The sequence below is a fragment of the Scomber japonicus genome, chromosome 23, assembly GCF_027409825.1.
Source record: "Scomber japonicus isolate fScoJap1 chromosome 23, fScoJap1.pri, whole genome shotgun sequence".
NCBI lineage: Eukaryota > Metazoa > Chordata > Actinopteri > Scombriformes > Scombridae > Scomber > Scomber japonicus.
In genome coordinates this window covers 11413665-11433131 of record NC_070600.1, presented here as the reverse complement: position 1 = coordinate 11433131, position 19467 = coordinate 11413665, and the positions used below count along the sequence as shown (strand labels likewise).

General features: G+C 39.9%; 1 protein-coding gene across 1 annotated transcript in view; it reads left to right on the top strand.

Moving 5' to 3' along the window:
* Positions 1–19467, top strand: part of dock4b (dedicator of cytokinesis 4b) — a 111748-nt gene that overhangs the window by 64142 nt on the left and 28139 nt on the right. Inside the window, exons 17-34 of the mRNA XM_053313912.1 lie at positions 1126–1279; positions 2461–2558; positions 2762–2845; positions 3484–3584; positions 4520–4601; positions 6102–6272; positions 8148–8340; positions 8887–9023; positions 11002–11136; positions 11969–12067; positions 13501–13595; positions 14381–14456; positions 15110–15210; positions 15753–15811; positions 16673–16821; positions 17133–17218; positions 18912–19007; positions 19164–19224. Of these exons, the coding sequence (XP_053169887.1) occupies positions 1126–1279; positions 2461–2558; positions 2762–2845; positions 3484–3584; positions 4520–4601; positions 6102–6272; positions 8148–8340; positions 8887–9023; positions 11002–11136; positions 11969–12067; positions 13501–13595; positions 14381–14456; positions 15110–15210; positions 15753–15811; positions 16673–16821; positions 17133–17218; positions 18912–19007; positions 19164–19224 (1977 nt within the window). The remainder of the gene's footprint in view (positions 1–1125; positions 1280–2460; positions 2559–2761; positions 2846–3483; positions 3585–4519; positions 4602–6101; positions 6273–8147; positions 8341–8886; positions 9024–11001; positions 11137–11968; positions 12068–13500; positions 13596–14380; positions 14457–15109; positions 15211–15752; positions 15812–16672; positions 16822–17132; positions 17219–18911; positions 19008–19163; positions 19225–19467) is intronic.

Below are 19467 nucleotides of genomic sequence, written 5' to 3'. Positions count from 1 at the left end.
CTGCTCTAGTTAAGTTGCAAATATTTCCACTGTGAAAAGAAGAACTAAGTTCCATTTTTATCCTCTGGATTGGTAAATTGCAGCTTGTGGTTTCTCTACACAAACACACTCACTGTTTTGCGTCACACAGGTGTCACAAAGGCTACTTCAGACCAGATTACATGCTGTATAAGATTATGAGAATCAGACCGATAAGTAATGTCCACTTACGTAGCACAGACGTGTTAGTGATTGTGATAGATTATTTTCCTCTATTCAGCATGACCTTTATGCATGTTAAGAGACTCACACTCATCTTTTCACACATTTTGGTTTTGACACATCAAAAGACTACAGTAAATAAAATGGCCAGCATCCCTGGTTAAAAGCTACTGCTTGGGCGTAATTCAGAATAATTGCAGACTACATGCTTTTCCTCAGCTGCAGGCGAAGGGTGTGTGCATGAACTCAGGCTTTGTGGAGTGAAAGCATGGAGTGCTTTCATAGATTTTATTGGCAGTGAGGCAGAAACGTAACCAAAAAGTCTGATTATTTACTCTGCTGTTAGCCGTAGTTTATTTCAGTGGCCTACAAATAACCTTTTTTTCATTGTCTTCTTTTCCGATCAGGCTGCCAGATTTAGCCCTACTAAACTATGGACAACTCTGGTAGGCTTGTGTGTTCCCACTGTTGTGGGGAAAGGGCCTGTTCTAATGCCAGATGGAAGTTGCTGAAAAGCTCAAGGAAACTGGCATGGCCTAGTTTCTCCTCAGACCCAAAATAGACATGGAAGAATCAGTCCAAACTGTGTGGTAGCTTTGGAGCTCAAACAGCCTCAGCTGTGCATTAAAGCTGCACGATACATCATTAAAATAACAAATTCTCATTGAGGAACTCTGCAATTTTATCATCCCAGCAGGCTGCATTTCTGTCTAAGAAACTAAGAAGGTTTAATACTGGTGTCAGTGTTCTGCCTACAACCTTTTGCCTGTGACATTTTTGGAATCAACCACATAGGATTCAATTAAATGTTTTGACAAATTGGCCATGAAAAATGCAACATTAGAGCAGAAATTTGATTGCATCACATTCTTTCTCTGTTCCAGTTCACAAAATGTGTCCTTTTCTTTTTAAATGTCTCTCCAGTGTGAAGAGAACACCAACCTGGCAGACTGTACACGCTACCTGAAGCTGCCTTTCTCCAAAGCCAACCTTCCGTCCAACAACCAGACGCTGAAAGGCACCAAAGAGTCTTTTTGGATCACCAGCTTCCTGTGCTCCACTAAGCTCACACAAAACGGTAAAACTAGACTCAAGGAACTGACATTTTAGCAGCTTTCTTTGATGAGGTTAGTTTGGCTGCGATGTTCACCTTTCAAATTGGCATCAGTACAGTGCCACGCTATCTCTTCCTGTGCTCCTGTGTAGAGGATAGAAGACACACTGCCAAAGATAGTGAGCAACATTCACAAAAGGCTAACAAAATGTTCAAATGCCATATGTTTAAGAGAAAAAAAACATCACATTCACACACTGCGAGTGAGAGAGTGATGATGAAGCAATCCAAGTGTGTGAATAAACCTGTGAATATGCAGGGGGGGCTGAACAGCTTCCAATTTTCCGAGCTTTACTTATGAACTAGTACATCCCCCTGTTCTCAGAACTAGGCTTGCAGAGCAGGATTTGTAGTCTTATTTCCGCAGAACTAGTTGGCTGCTGATACGTTTGCCCTCATTCATCATGTAGCGAGAAGATGAATGAACACACAGTCGTGAGCGGCACAGGAGACGTTTGTTTTCCTGTACCGGTCTGAGTCATCCGTTCATTCCAAATTTCAGTTGACACTGTTAGTATTTTACCAGACAGCATTACTTTCAGATTGCAGAAAAACTGTGAAAGACTTGTATATATATTTTACCTCATTAAGTCAAAATTTAGAATATGTAAACAAAAAAAAGCTACAGGCACAATTTACTTGCAACAGGCGAATAGAAGAGATGTCGCTGCTGAATTCATATATAGAAATATTGTAGACTTCTGATGAAAAAATGTATCTGACAGATTGGTACAAAGTAATTTGGTCATGCACACAAACAAACACACATGGCACACGCAGACACAAATGAACACAAAGTTGCAAAAAGACCCGCCTCAGGTTGAACAGCATCTGAAGAGACAGCTAAAAGACTTTCTTCTTTGGGGTTATGTTTTATTCATGGTTATGTCTGGGGACTCTGGCTCAGGAAAATGACTTTTTATCTCCTTTATCCTGCTTTACTTGAAAATATCATCATTTGTTTAGATTCAGAGAATTTTTTGGGGGTGATAATTGAAAGGTGTGGTGACGGATTGTGATCAGAGGGGCACGTCGCTCTCCTAATGCTTACATTTCTTTACAAATAAACAAAACGTCTCCTTATGTATCCTCTTCTTTTACAACGCCGTCTCTCTTCATATCTCCCTCTTTCTGTCTTTTCCCAGGTGACATGCTGGATCTGCTGAAGTGGCGAGCCCACCCCGAAAGAATCAACGACAGCCTCTCTAAGCTGAAGGAGATCGATGGCTCTGAGATTGTCAAAGTAGGCCCCACAATCTGATTCCAAACCCAGAATTGCTCTCGCTACACTGGCATTCTGAGTATTGATTGTTCCTGATTTGATTCAGTCCACATGTTTTTAAGTTGAGATCGAGATGATGAGGATGTTCAAAAAAAAAGAAAAGTGAAGCTCTGTGTCAGATTGCACACACGTAAATACTTTTCTTTTCTGCTCCCTCTCTTCAGTTTCTACAAGACACCCTGGACACTCTTTTTGGTATTCTGGATGAAAGTTCACTCAGATATGGGCTTAAGGTGTTTGATTCACTGGTAAGTAATTAGTCGTTATGCTCCGATAATTTCCATGGCTCTTTATTTTTTTTTCGTATTTTCTGTTTCCTTTTTTCCCTTGGCGTAGCATTTGACTCAAACACAGAAAACAGAAACAGAAAGATCTAGTGATGTAACGCTTCAGAGCTCGGTGAACCAATCTCACCCCAGTCATGCTGCACTGCGCTGATAGAGCGAGGCCATTGATCGATTTCTCTTTCTCTCTCTCTCTCTCTCTCTCTCTCTTTCTCTATCTCTATCTCTCTCTCCGTCTCCTACATCTGTCTCACGCTGACACATGAACACGCGTTCTACTCTCAGCGTGGCGTTATCAAGTGATGAAAAGGTCTAGTGAGCCAGTGCAGTCATCAAGTTTCCTTTTTGTGGTTTTGAGATCAATCCTACAAGTTTGACAAGTGAACTTATCTTCTGTGGCCGGACAAATTCAGTGGCTTCTACAACAGCCTGCACACAAAGAGAAATATGGAGCAATATGAGCAACCACTGTCTGAAACATTTTCTTTTGTCTCTGTTAAAAAAAAAAAAATCTGTACAAGTAAATAAGTATTTTGATACTCATTCTTCTTATCTCGTATACCATAAAGCTACAGTAATATATTTTGTCTGTTTATTCCCAGGTCCACATCATCAACCTTCTCCAGGACAGCAAATTCCAGCACTTCAAACCCGTCATGGACACCTATATCGAGAGCCACTTTGCTGGAGCTTTGTCGTATAGGTATATGGCGTTTCAGCCTTCACACCTGCAGATGTGTGGAGGCTATAAAGCAGCACCACGAGTGTACAATACCTCAGCTTTATCCACATATTGTATTCTCATCACATATCACGTGGCCAGGCGGTATGAGAGGCATTTCTCCTCAGCTCTGCGCTTTGATTTAGTCAATAGAAGTGTGAATAAAATGCTTATGGTGCCCCCTGGCTGATGAAAAGTGAACTAAGAAAAGTGTGCCGGTTTCTCCTTCCTCGCCTCTCCCTTTACCCATCACACGCATACAGACTCACATATTTGCAACCTGCTGTTCTCTCTGGCTGTCTCCTTCACACTCTCTGTACCTGCTAAGATACCCTGCTGGTGCTTTCTTTTTCAAGCTTTCAGGTATACACAGACGCACAAAACGCTGCTACACATCCATCGACTTTGAACTCGTTTAACTAGCTCAGTTTAAAAGGAGAAGTATCACTCTTTTATTAATGATCACACAAACAGTGCAGACACACGGTTTCTTCTTTTGTTATTGTAGCTACCTTAAGTTGTTTGTGTGGAACCAATATGTTACCCAGACCTGAGTAAAAATGAGAAAATTCAGTTATTCCTCACTGTCACCAGCTCATCTGTGCACAAAGAGGATGCCTCTCTTGAAATATTTGCCTTGGATTTAAGGAGTTTCATCCCAAACTAATTTTATAAACGCAGCAAAAACATCTTTAAGATCATTGCTTCCAGCTGTAACATTTACATCAGCTGTATTTATGAAATTAAATGAGTGGCGAAGGACTTTCTCAGCCACTGACATGTGTGTGTATGTGTGTGATGTGTTTCATTTTAAAACGCTGCATTGCCTCATCCATATTTCCTAAATCCAGTGAGGGAATTTATGTTCGATGTAGCTGGAGGTAAATGGTGATACTAAGTGTGTGTGTCCTCCCCAGGGACCTGATCAAAGTGCTGAAGTGGTACGTGGACCGCATCATTGATGCAGAGCATCAGGACCACATACAGCAGGTGCTCAAGGTGAGGTATTGCTCTGAAGCTGAATTCACAACAACTCAGGCCTCGCAACAACAAACAGCGGTCCTAGTGACCTTCAGCGAGAAAGTTGAGCCAGAATTGACACAGATGTTACAGGTTCTCCTTTGTTTGATAACGTTAAAAGTAAAGTGTCTCATTTTTAATAAGACGAGAAAAAGAGTAAGAGAGCAGCGGTGGTCAATCGAGCTAGAGAAAGAATGAAGAGAGCGAGCAGTGGTAGTGAGAAAGCTGGTGAATGAGAAGAATAAAACATAATATTTTGATTGCTTCACAGCACACCTCCACCTCCACCCCGCACCTCCACGCAACACTGCGGAGGAGCATCACAATGCCTGATTTACTCTGTATACGGCCTAACGCACATACACACACACACCGAGGCAGCTCGAGTGTTGTTTTCAGATTGCGCAACTCGACATGCAGCTGCCCTTATAGGCACACAAACACTGATTCATCTTCCACACAGATGCATCCAGAAACACAAACAAACAAACTTGCTTCCTCTTGCTGCCACTCCTGCTGATTTATCTCCCCCCCCCTCCCCATCAGCAGTGAATACATCTTGCCATCATTCATTATCCCCCTCCTCTCTCTATTACACTGCATGCAATTTTAATCAGCAGAAATGCAGTGCCTCCGGTGTTGGGGATCCACATCACATTATTCTAATGACTCATGCAGAAACACGTCAGAGCAGCACATCACGCTCCTTCGGTAGTGCGCTTTCCTCATTTATCATTCACGGAGTACATTCTGCACCACGTGCAAATGTTATTCTGTCAATCAATCACACTACAGATGCATTTGCATTTTGTTTGTGGGATTTGTAGGATTTTGTTAGAACTTTTGAATGTTAATTTGGTTATTTTTGGCGTACCTTTCTAATAAAAAAAGGGTTCTTTTAAGGTAGTAAACCAGACAGACTGTTTAACATTGTTTTTCATCCAGAGCTGGTTGATTGTAGCAAACACCATTCTATTTAATTAGTAAAGTCTGTACACTAAGGGGTGCAGCTAATAGATATTTTCATTATAGGTTAAAATGATAATTGTTTTTTCAGTTAATTAGTTGCAATCTATAAAATGAAAGAAATCATGAAAATTGTCCATGATAACTTCTCTGAATCCAAGGTGACATCAGAAGGTTCCTTATTTTGTCTGACCTCTTGTTCAAAACCCAAAGATTAGGTTGTTTACAAAGATATGAAATAGAGAAAAGGAGCAAAGTAACACGTTTGAGAATTTGGAATCCGCAATCTTCTGCATATTTGTTTGATAAATAATTCAAACGATTAATTAAATATCAAAAACATCATTACAGCACTAGTATACACATCGTTTCACTTCCAGATAAATGTCCTAAAACTTTGGATTAAGTTCGTTGGGGAAAAATTAAAATATCACAATGTTCTTTCTTCACTGGATGTAAAGTGTGGTCATTTCCACCACCCAACAAATGACAATGTTTCTCTCTGTCCTCCAGGCCAGCGAGTACATCTTCAAGTACATCATCCAATCTCGCCGGCTCTTCTCGTTGGCCACGGGAGGCCAGAACGAGGAGGAGTTCCGAGTCTGCATCCTCGAACTCTTCATGTCCATCCGCTTCTTCCTCTCGCAGGAAAACAAAAGCACCACCCCCGTCGCACAAACACAGGTGTGTGTATGTGTATGTCTGTGCGTGTGTGAGTATGCACAAGCCTTGCATGAATTCCTCTCCACCCGTACGTATGTTTATCTCCGTCTGTCTCCTTGTGCACATACACAAATGTGTAAATGTGTGTACTTTTCTGTGGCTGATGGAGCATGTGCGTCGCATTATGTTTTCTTTTTTGAGTACTCCAGTTAACACAGTTGTGATAGGTGAGAAATCGGCTATAATTGAATTTCATGCTGCCAGAGGGTCTGGAGTAGGAGTGGGTAATTCTGTGGCAGAATCCTTTTCCGTTGGGAGGTCTCGCACAGCGGGGCAGCCGACTTCACTGATTTCAAATGAGACCAAAACAAACAAGCTAAAGACACCACCAATAATCCTAATTACACACCAGAAACAGCTGTTCATGGGAAGGAAATACCTGTGATTTTGCCTCTACCTGCATCCACTTTCTTTCTCTGTCCTCCTCCTACTCCATGTTCTCTTTCTTGTTTGGCTCTCAAGTCAGACATGTGCGCTTATCCCTCTAAGTGTGGTAATAATGTCCTTTTGACTTGTTAAAGCATGAAAAAAACAGGTATAAATAATAAAAACATCAACAATGACTCCATTCAATTAATTGCCACTGTAAACCATGTCAGGGAGCGAGCATGCACAAAAACAGAGCGCTGGAACTGGCTCATCCCCATTAAATGCAGCCAATTATAATAATATCTTCACACCTTTGAGGCCGTGACAGTGAGATTATTAGTGTAACATTATCTGTTTCAGTCATGCCCTCTCCATGCCTGTCTGAAAAGCTTGCTTCATCCCTCCACTGACTTCTGATCTAGACTAATCTTTATTCTCAACACAACAATAGCAGTGGGAGGATGCAGGCTAATGCTAGCTCCAGTTAATCTGTGACATGCGATCAACAGGCACAAATGCATCGCAGGATAATGTAACACACTGTTATATTGTTCCACAAAATACAGAGGCTGTGTCTTGCCAGAGCAGGTTACACTCTGATTGGTGTTGCGTTTGTGAAGTGAATGTCAAGTTAATATCTTTGCACAGCCGGAAGCATGTGTCTCAGGGAACACGTACATCCTCTAAGCAATTAAAACAGGACTTCTCAAACATTTTGTGTGTGTGATCCTGTGTGAATTTGAGTTTAGCACCTTTGTTTCCAATTTTCAAGTTTATTTTTTGATGGAAGGAAGCTCCATTATGTATTTTAATCTCTAGTGGTCCCCATTTTATCATAAGCAGTTACCACCTAGGAGCCTTTAATAAGTAACAATACTGTAAAACTGAACATCTGTCACAGTGAAACAAGGTTCAATCCTCTGCCACACTTTCCCAGATAGATAAAGGTAAAAGACAGCGAATGAGACAATAACACACACTTTGCCAGACTTTAGTAATCTTCATTTTTCAAATAGTGCAGCCACAATCTGACAGAACATGACAGGAATACAGAGCATCAGACAGAGAGCTACAACGGCATCGGACAGCAATCCCACTGGAGCAGTCCTTCAGTTTAATCCACATAATCCCTGACCGTCAGGGGCTCCAACCAAATCCGGTCCTGGCCAGCGATCCATGACAAAAAAATAAATATTTACTTCTGTTTTCCCAACAAAACAACTCTCCAAAAAACACTGAAGCGCTTTTTATGAGCAATGAACTATACAGAACCTGCACACCAGGCTGCCGATAAGATTAAATATGTAATGCTGATGTAGTGGAACATGTCTAAAAATATGTACAATATATACAAACACTATTAAAATATTAACCTTTTTTTCATTCCCGTCTTTGAGGAGAATCTGTTTTGACAATGATGAATTTATTAGGTGTGCATGTGATTAAACATCTCCTCATTCTGCTTAGGCGGTGTTCCTACGGACGTTTCCTGCAGTTTATGGTGAGCTGTTGAAGATCTTCACAGTGAGAGAGGTGGCAGGCTTCGTCAGGGAGACTTTGGGGAGCTTGCCGACTACTGTTCACGCTGACTGCCCCCTGGAGGCCGTCAGACTGCAGTGCATTGCCAAGACTGTGGAGAGCCAGCTTTACATTAACCCAGGTAAAAATGCATACAAGCAGACAGGTGCACAGTCTTTGTACAGTAAATGCATAATTAAAGCTTGTTAAAATGCTGGAATACCAACACAGAAGAAGAAGAATCTTAACAAATAACATAGATCCTTGCGTACAGATTATGAATACGCAGGAAAAATAAACAGCACAGATGGAAACAAACAGATTTGAACAGTTAGATTCATCCGCAAAATTTAGACAATGATCAGCAATACTTTGTATGTTTGTCTTGTCCTGCAGCTTGTACACACAGCCTGTTAGTCCATATCACACTCTTCAGTTTTGCACTCCTGCTTTGCATTCATTTGAGGACACACCACTGCTAATTGTTGCCCTACAGTGCACCTAACATGTGACATTAAATTACACTGACACTTATTACCAACATTGTTTTATTTCAAGCATGCTCTCGCAAGCTATACGTAGCAAGAAAACAAATCAGCCACAGATAATACATTTATTTAAGGAAATTTAAGTTTTCCCTTTTTTTTCTAATGCATCATTATTATATTTTATGTCTGTGCATTTGAAGAGTCGCGGTGCATCCTGTTGCCAGTGGTGCTCCGTGTCCTCCAGGCCCACATGCAGGAGCAGAGAGACCTCGTCATGTGTGCCCGCATCCTCACCAGCATGCTGTCCCTCATCAAGAAGGAAGAAAATGTCTCTTCGGTGAGTAATGGAGGGATAGACAATTGCCATTATTTAGGCTCCCCCCTCCTCAAATTCTTTCAGGACTAGTTTGACATTTTTGGAAATAAATGAGTGAAACCACAGCCAGGACGGAGTTAGCTTAGCTTAGCACAAAGACTAGAAACAGACGGATACAGCTAGTCTGGCTCTGCCTCTCTGGCACATATAAAACTCACTAATTAATGCATTAGATCTCATTTGTACAAAACATCATCTGTACAAATACCAAAAGTGTAAAAGTGACTTGCTGAACTATTTCTTGGCCATTTCTTAGAGTCATCTTGTCTTCACTGTGAGGTTGCCAGGCAACCAGCAGAGACCAGCAATTAAATGACCAATATGTAATATATTTACTGTTCTAACTCATGAAATGACCATGATTTGTTGTGATATATGTTAAGGAACCATGCTAAGTTGAAACACCTATAATACTATTCCAGTGCAAATCGTCTCTTTTTGTTTTGGCCTGTATGATTTTCCTCACTGTCCATTCAACCTGATCATGGTGCTGGCACACAATTTTAAGACCACATAATGTGGTATTAATCAGTTGTGGTCATTTTACCTATGTGTGAGATCAGGTTGACACTCATTTCAACACCCCAGCTTGCCAGATATGAAACAATGGCATGCAAACACAGAGTGCTGCAGCCATGGAAGCAAGCAAACACACTAGATAGAATGTGATAGATTCCACCCAACCTAAAAACCTGTGTGAGCTTTGAGTCTGGGGAGGAAGGAGACAACTCTCTTCAGTAGTTAGAATTTGAGCTGTGCTGTCCATTTTAAATGCTTATTGTCAATGTTACAAATTTCTCCTTTAATTAGTGAGCTTGCTAGATGCTGTTAGGCTGATTCTGTAACTTTTATCCTTTATGTTGACCTGATAAAAGTCTCAGATCCCTGGTTTCAGTGGCAGCAGTAGAGATTCAATTTCCACAAAGGAGTACAGTATATTGTTGAAACCTTAAATAATTAATAAATTCTATAAGATGTTCAAGTTATAGATGAGAGATTTTGACTTAAAACTAAATGAATTGACTTTACATCCTGAGCAGCTGTGACAAATTCCCTCTGCTATTCCACCAGACTCACAATTGAATTACCACTGTAATAACTGGAAAATAACTTTAAAGGAAGTCAAAGCTAGGGGAATTAATCTTACAGCAATTTCCTAGCCAATATACTGCAATAGCAGATTGCTTTGTTGTGTGTATATATGGTCAATTAGTCTTGGTAAGAGGGACATTTGCAGCAGTGCAGTCCAGTAATGAGAGCCATCAATTTAGCAATGGGCATTGTCGTTGTGGCAGTCATTTCAAGCTGCGTGTGTGTGTGTGTGTGTGTGGCTGCTCGGGTTGCCTAGCATGCGCTGATGCCTGCCAGAGGGGCAGCTACTGGTAAAGGCGCCCAGTAGGACACACACATACACACAGAGACAGGCACTACATCTAAAGGGAAGTGACAACAGTGGCAGCCAATGTGCCAGTCTCAAGCTCCTTCTCATTATCACTCTGTCCAAAACCTATCTGTCTTGTCAGGGGTGGAGAGAAGATGGAGACACACACACACACACATACACACACACACACACACACATGCACACGCACACACACGCACACACCAGAGTTTATTCACTCTCTCCACTCCCTTTGTGTTGCTTTTTTATCTTTAACTGTCTCTTTCCCTTTGATTTCTACCTTCTTTCATTCTTTTCCATACTCCTCTTTCTCTTAAATCCTTTTTCATGGCCTTGAAACTTTTCATTAATCTCTATGCACTCACTAGTTCAAGACTCATTAAAACTGTGATGAAAGTGACGCCTATTGTGGATCACGGTTCAAGGTTGTGCTGACAGAAAGAAAAAAAAAACACATGAGGAATACAAATTACTCAAGATAACAGTAGGAGGTCATTCATGCAACTTTATGAGTTTGTGTTTTTCTCTGTTGTGCAGGAGCCGGTGGTCTCTGAAGAGGTGGAGCTGATTGTGGAGAGCCTGCTGGGAGTTTTACTGAGGACCATCCTGGAAATAAGCAACCGCCCCCAGCCTGCCGGTCCTGCCATGAGATTACAGTTTCAGGATGTTACTGTATGTGTATTTCCTGATGTATAGTACAGTACGCCCTAAGTTTGTGTGTGTGTGTGTATGTGTGTGTATGTATGTGTGTGCTCACCAAATTGTTTTGGGACTAAGCAAAATATACAAGAGTAATTATAGATTTTTGAAATTGAGTTGTTACCTCAGCGGCTGTAATTCCACCAACATTATTAACATTAATGACAATAATTAAGAATTTTAATACAACATGGCACAAAAGGGGGGGAACGGTGAAGTGGGTAATAATGAGATCATCATCATCATCATCATTGTGTGCTGATGGAAAACTCAAGGAGGGGTGGGGGTGCTTCCACTTGTAATAGAGCTCTACTAATGTTGCTACAATTCTTTCCGGTTGCCAATAGAGGTTAATAAAGGGCACAGATTTGATAAGTCGGAGTGCTTCCTTTCCTCTTTCTTTTCAGAAAATGATACACAAGATTGTTCCAACACACCATAATTTCTGAATTTGAAAGGAAAGGGTCATTCATTCATTTATTGTCATTCATACATTGTTATATTTTATCGCCTTAGATTGGATACAATTACTGCACATCATACTTTACTTGCATTTTATCATTAAATAACAACTTTGTGCATAAATATTTTAAACTACTAGAGTATGCAACCCCATAAATGCTTACAAACACATTACAATTTCAGTTCATGCTTGTTATAAGCTGTGTTTCTATTTCAGAGAAACTCTTTTTTATAGTGTGGGCAAAGGTACCTCTAAAGATAAAGATGATTACAGTTTACCGCAGTGTTAATACTGACGAACACGCCGTCTTCTCTTTCTTTTCTGTGTGTGCTGTCTTTTCAGGGAGAGTTTGTGGCGTGTCTGTTAGCCCTGCTGCGACAGATGAGTGACAGACACTACCAGCAGCTGCTGCAAGCATTCAGCAGCAAAGACGACCTGAGGGTAAGACCACCGCTTTCATCTCTCCCCAGCTCTATACGACTGAATGTGTCTCTATGTGATTCAGAGAGTGAATAAATAATAAAATGAATGACACTGGATTGGATGTTTGAGTCTCGCTTGTAGTTTAGCTTGTGATTGCTGTGTGATTGCATAGTGTAGGAAGTGATTGCTGCCAGGTATCAAGCTTACATGTTGAAGAAGCCAAATGAGGCTGAGTTATATTTACAGAGGTGGGGTACGTGTGCTGTAGCTGGATTTACTGGGTGTTAATTAAAATGCCTGCCAGGCAATCCCAGTGTAGGATCAGAGACACCATTTCAATATTTTTCAGATATTTATTCTTCTCGAGCCACATAACCATACATTTTTATTTGTCCAGAGGCAGTCCTGCAATGTTTACAGCTTGTGCAAATGCATGGATAAATATTGGCTAGAGAGTGCAAGTAGAATTGCCATATATATGTTGTTGTTTTTTCTATTTCTTGACTGCTTCTTTGTCAGTTAGGTGTCTTTATGCTGACCTGTGCACAAATACAGTACAGTAACATAACTGTGCTGCAAGGTCAGCAGTGGCAGGACACACAAAGAGGAGCAGATAATGGGAACACCGAGAGAGAGAGAGAGAGAGAGAGAGAGACAAGGAAAATTAATGAGGTCACAGGTTCACTCCAGTGAGAATTACTATCAATTCACTGAATGTCAGACACCGTAGAGAGGTGATATGCTCTTCTTAGTTTGAAAGCACTTACTGGAGAAGGACATCTTCTTATTCTCTAGTTCTGGTACTTTCATCACAAGTATAAAAAGTAAATGTCTGGACTGGAGCATCAGAAGCTATAGTTCAGCTTAGCTCTTTGGGGCCTCAATCAGTGTAAAATGATAGCATTGCCATTCAGTCACATGACACAGTGCAGTTGTCATAAACAGGCAGGTTGGCTCCAACACATTATTTTTGAGAACTGAGTATTTGTATATTCAGAATTTGGATTGTCTGAATAATACATGTAAAATGTATATAATGTATCCTGTTTACACCTCATAGAACCGTTTCACCATTCCTTGTGTATGTTTCTGGATATTGTTGTATTGTTATCTTGTGTTATTACAATGAAAGCCATCAAACCTGATTAAATTGCCTTGTAGGTATAAGCTTACTTGGCCAATAAAGATGATCCTGAACCGTCTGAAGCTTGAATTTGAATGTTTCAGCACCATGGACAGAGGTCATATTCAGATGTTTCAGCACCATGGAGAGAGACACAGAGAGAGACTTTAATTTAGAGTACTGAACAAACGCAGCCTGATTCATTTAGGCCCTGAGCTTGTTTTGGGCCTGACAACTTCCAAAATGTTTAAGCTACAGTTCAGCCCGATGCCTTAAACCAGTATTGTATCTCCTGATAACATGCCGGTGCTGTGTGTGTTTGTTCCAGGATTTCCTTCTTCAGATTTTTACAGTCTTCAGGATCCTAATCCGACCAGAGATGTTCCCCAAAGACTGGACTGTCATGCGATTGGTCACCAACAAGTAAGATAATACACACATACACACACACACACACACACACACACAGAGATACACACAAGATAGAAAATAGTTAAGAAAAAAAAAATCAAAAGAGGGCATGTGGAAATTCAGATAGGGGAATGACATTCAAGAAATGTCAGTGAGAATCAGACAAGGGGTTTTACATGATACAGACATGAAATTTTAAACATCCGAATGACAACTTGTTAAATCAAAGAGCTTTCATCTGCTGATAGTGTATGAAGAGCCTCGTCTGTCTTCACAGACAGTGTGTCCCACCTCTCTACATTTTCTTTTAAAAACACAACTAGATGATATTTACTTTTCTCAGTGGAGGTACAAAGACAAGTCAAATATTTGACCAAATTGTTAGGATCCTAAAAATTGATTATGCATGCTGTCAGTTCAAATGAGAGTGAATCCAAGGCTACTGCACTGTGTCACTCTGGAGGACATTTTCAAATGCAGTGGATAGATAATCTGATTTATAAAGGTCACTGAAATACGTGTATCTGCGTAGTAATGAATCTCCATGTATCTTCAGTAGAAAAGTCTCTGGATCTTTTTAGCCTTAAAAGTATTAAACTTCAGAAGACTGAATCATAACAAAGTTTTGTGGTTTGAAACATAATTTCAAATGTTTTTTTCTGTGTTTTGTCATTGTGTTTTATCACTTTACCGCCGTACTATTACTCTACAAAAGCCATTTGAATAACATGTGAATCATTCATAGTGCTGCGTTTTCCATCAAGGTGATACAATAACTCTCTCTCCTGTTCTCACAGTGTCATCATCACAACTGTCCTCTACCTGTCTGACGCTCTGAGGAAAAACTTTCTCAATGACAAGTTTGACTACAAGGTAGGGTAAATGTGCCAGTTGGTGTGTGTGCGCGTGTGTGTGTGTGTGTGTGTGTGTGTGTGTGTATGTTTACATCATGCATTGCTTCAGTGCATCAAAGCTGTTTGATTATCAAACAGCCTTACTTCATAAAGGCCCCCCCAACCACACACACCCAGACACACAGGCAGGTATTCAATTATGATCAAATTAAAGGATCTATCAGACTTCTTAAAACAAAAGCTTTCACAGAGTAAAAATATAAAATAGAGTTTGTTATTAATGAAAATCTTAGGGCAGATTGTACAATTTGCTTAAAGCCAACAAATGAATGAATGAATGAACAGCAATTAAAAGAAGAGTTAATTAAATTATGATGAGATGTTTATCTTAAATAATATAATTTTTTTATTTCCTATTGTAAGTTTTATTGTTTAGTGTGTTTAAATATTACTGTGTGTTTAAAGGAAGCACATGCATTTGTTGTGGCAGCTCATGTTCAACATGTAACACAATAATAGAACTGAAAACTCAAAAGCCAAGAATCCATGGATACCAGGGGCAAACTGTGAAGCTTGTTTGTTTACCTGAATTCACGAAAATGTAGGCTGAGGTTTCCAGTTTTTGTACACATTTGACAAGATGTTCCTTTTCCCCCTTTCCCACATTTTCAGGTGTGGGATTCGTATTTCTACCTGTCTGTAATATTTATCAACCAGCCATGTCTTCAACTGGAGTCCTTCTCACCCTCCAAGAGGAAGAAGATACTGGAAAAGTGAGTGTGGTTTGTTTTTGGGAAGGGGGATTTGCACACACAGACATGTGTAAACTAGGGCCTGACAGATACTGGGCTTTCAGTGCACTGAAACAGTAAACTTCATTGTGAATTGAATTGTTACATCTAACTATAAATACACAACAAAAGCCATACACAACAAAAAAAGTTGAATTAAGAAAAAGTATCAAATATACATAAAATGTTGCCTTTATAATGTTAAAAGTATAAGTGCATATCGGGCAATATATTTTAATACCATCATATCTGTGATAATGTCAGCTGACTGATATATCTGTCAGGCTCCAGTGCAAACAGCCTCAGGTGTTAAGTGGGCCTCTAATGAGCACCAGTGCTAAAAGAGTCATCCTACCCTGCACCTGCCGTCTGTCACCAACAGATACACACACACACTGAACTGTATGCCTCATACTGTATAATGTAAAACTGTATAACTACTTAAAATGCTGTTCTGTGCCACCTCTCTCAGTATTAGCCTGCAGCATGCACACATTTCTTACCATGTCGTTATATCTGTTCAGGTACGGAGACATGAGAGTGATGATGGGCTGTGAGATCTTCAGCATGTGGCAGAATTTAGGTAAGATGATGAAAATCATTTGTCATCTCAACACATGATGACATTTACTTTGATATGGGTCACATAAATATTTCATGAGGGCTGTTTTTCAGATCATCAGATGATATATTCTTTAGAAAAAAGACTCACTTACACTCATCAAATGAATTAAATTGAAATTATAACTGATTCTACAAATCTGTAAATAAGCATAGGCTATTTTCCATTCAACCAATTAGTATCTCCGAATAATCTTTAAAAACATGCAGTATAAGTCTCAACATTTGTTCTATTCTGATGCCAAATTAGTAATGTTGAAGTCTGTTTTACGTACAGACCTAATATCAGAGAAAGTAAAATCAAATCATTTCTCTGTTTCTTTGTACTCGAGCTGACGGGACTTATAAACCTTCCACCTTCTTTCCTAATGTCAAAAAAAAAAGCATGTCACCATGGCAACCAGCTGGAGGCTTCACTCTGCTTTGTGTGGATCCTTTTTTTCTCCTTCTCTGAGCCTGTGATGGATCTGTACAATTTTCTGTGTTAACCATAATTTCCAGCGTTTTATGTTGTATTCAAGTCTCTTTTATGAACATTTGAGACACATTTTGAAATCATTTTTGTTTTATTTGATGTCAGTATGAGCAGCTCTGTCCCTGTACTAACAATAGCTTATAAAAAATCACAGGCACTGTCATTATGCAGTTTATGAAAACACTGCTTCCCTTAATTTGGTAAAGTGCCCGTGCACTTAAACCTTTATTGTAGTTGAAATTTCTGAAGAAATGAAGCTCTCCAGAGTTGAGTTTCCCCCTGAAATACTCTGTTGTCAGGGATAAAGTGAGAGCCTAACCTCTGTGTTGACCTCTATTTCTTCTACAGGGGAACACAAGTTGAACTTTATCCCTGCGATGATTGGCCCATTCTTGGAGGTGACGCTGGTGCCCCAGCCTGATCTCAGGAATGTCATGATCCCCATCTTCCATGACATGATGGACTGGGAGCAGAGACGCAGTGGCAATTTCAAACAGGTACACAGCTATTAAAAAAAACACCTTTGCTTGCTGAAACTGATATTTAATCCCAAGATTAGATCAGACACATCATTTTATGTAGTCTGTGCTGGATTAAACCCTAAAACTGGACTTGTGTGTGAGACTGTTCTTGTTCTACCAAAGCCTTGCAACGAATGATTGACTTTGACATGGCGTGAAGTGATTTGATTTAACAAACTGTTTAGTCTTAAACTGTAAACCATCCAAGCTGCTCTTCCTCCCAAGCGTTTTATCGGTATCATTTGAACTGGCAGTTCTTTGAAGTTGTAAATGCTTCTTCCTTTCAGGTGGAGGCCAAGCTGATCGACAAGCTGGACAGCCTGATGTCTGAGGGCAAAGGAGATGAGACGTACAGGGAGCTCTTCAACAGCATGTGAGTTAGAGGGAAAACAACAGCAATAGAGATAGACATGGGGATTATGAGCGTATGGTTGACGTGATGTATTGTAAGTAAAGGGTGATATCATACTTGAAGATAAAGCTGCCACAATCTAATGTAAATACACCTTTTGCTACTTACTGTTGAAGCTACTTACTTACTTAGCCACAAGAGCTCAACTAGCTTAACCCTAAAATCACAACACATGCCTAAACACATTTTCTTGGACAGAGGCCATTTCAGGATACCAAGACATTAGCCCTGACAGAGAAAATACCCATTTATGGCATCTAATCACCTAAATGTTACAACCCACACAAGGCTAGTGTGGGCTGCAGTTTGTGGCTCATGTACCTTGGTAAGAAAATTAGAGCTCAAAGAAGGTCTTGTTGGTGTTTTACAGTTAAACATGTTGAGCTTTTAGATTGATTACAGAACATGCTGAAAAAACAAAGAATAGTTTCAATGAATATGCCTTAGTTAGCTCTTTAGATTCAAGTGTTGATATAAGGTTGATTGATGAAATAATAATCAACGGTAAGTGATCAATATTCAGCTCCAGTCACCTTCATCTTCATACCCACGTCCATGTCTACTCCATCCTTGTGTTCCCAAGTTTGTGCTCCTGCATGCTTAGTGTTTGAACTCACGCTATTTTGTTTGTGCGCGTGCGTGTGTGTGTGTGTGTATACCTGCTTCTTTCATAGTTCTGTACCTGTTCATATTTTTAATGTCGCCCTCCACAACAGACTACTATATATTCAAACTCAGTCTTACATTTCAGATTAGCCTCCCAAACATTACTGCATCAAAGGAATCATTAACACACAGTACATCTCCTCTAGTGTGTTTTCTCAGTATGTGTGTACTGTAATTGATCCTTTGTCTTTCATAGTCAATCACTCTTTCTTACCACCATTATTACATGTTGAACCATTATGGAAAATAGAGTGATATCACTGCATATAATTAAATCTACATAGTGTAATCATGCATAAAGAATTTCTGAATGCAGTTAATAAGTTATGTTAAAGTTCTCTATGATTTTAGACCTCCTTGCTTAATTAATATATATTGCTTTTCATTTGGTTTTCTAATTTATTTCCTTCCTACTAACTCCACTAACCCCTGAGCTAACCTGTGTGAGTGTGCGCTGATATTAATCGTATTAATACAAATTTATTCCGCCTATGCTTCCCGCCTGGAGTAGAATTCCTCTGTTTGGTCCGTACCCTAGGTAAGACGCTCTCCTCTTTGTTCTCTCAGTGTCGTCTGTGTGAAGGGTAGCAGGGTGGAAGGGTTGACGTTGGGTAATTTGTCTTCTTTTGCTGGCCAGTTAAGATAAGCAACCAACATTTTGGAGATTCAATTCGAAAATGTATTTTGGTGGCAAAATACGGTAGTGAATCAGCTACCTTAGTTTTTTAATATTCATACAGCCTACTTTTCTTTATGGTATTGTCTCTTTTTAACTCCCCACAGGCAGGGCATCAAGCATAGGTGACACTGGTGTGACTGGGATTGATTTCCTCTTTTTTGCTTCGCCACCTTTTCTTTCTTTGTACTTTCTTCTTTCTTTCTCCCTCCCACGTCACCTTTTCCTTTTCCCATTTGCTCCTTTTCCCTCCGTCTCTTTCGGTCTTCACATCTCTCTGTCTTGTGCTGTTTCTCTCCATTTGTCTTCCAGCTTACTGAAGAAGATTGAGAGGGAGACCTGGAGGGAGAGTGGAATCTCCCTTATCGCTACCGTCACTCGTTTAATGGAAAGGTTGCTAGACTATAGGTGAGAGCGTGCGGATACACTCTCACCAACACACATGCACGCATACATGTCTTATGATGACTTATTAATCATTTGTATATGTAAGCACTAAGAGATCTTTTTCCTTCTTCTCCACTGTATATCTCACATCTTACATACTTTATATTTCTATTATAGAGACTGTATGAAGCTGGGAGAAGTGGATGGCAAAAAGATTGGATGCACTGTCAGTTTACTGGTGAGCACTTATTTTTGTTTCTTTGTTTTAATATCACAATTTTTATTTGAAAAAGAATTTAAAAAAAACTCAAGAGAATTACTGACTAAATGTATCTTTATGACCAATAAGGACTACTTACAACTTATGAGTGCATACTTTGAATTTCCAGGTCAACTGAATTGTAGAAATGTTTCCAAATGCAGTTTGTTGACATTTTGGGAGATAAACTTATTGACTTTCTTTCCAAGAGTTTTACATCTT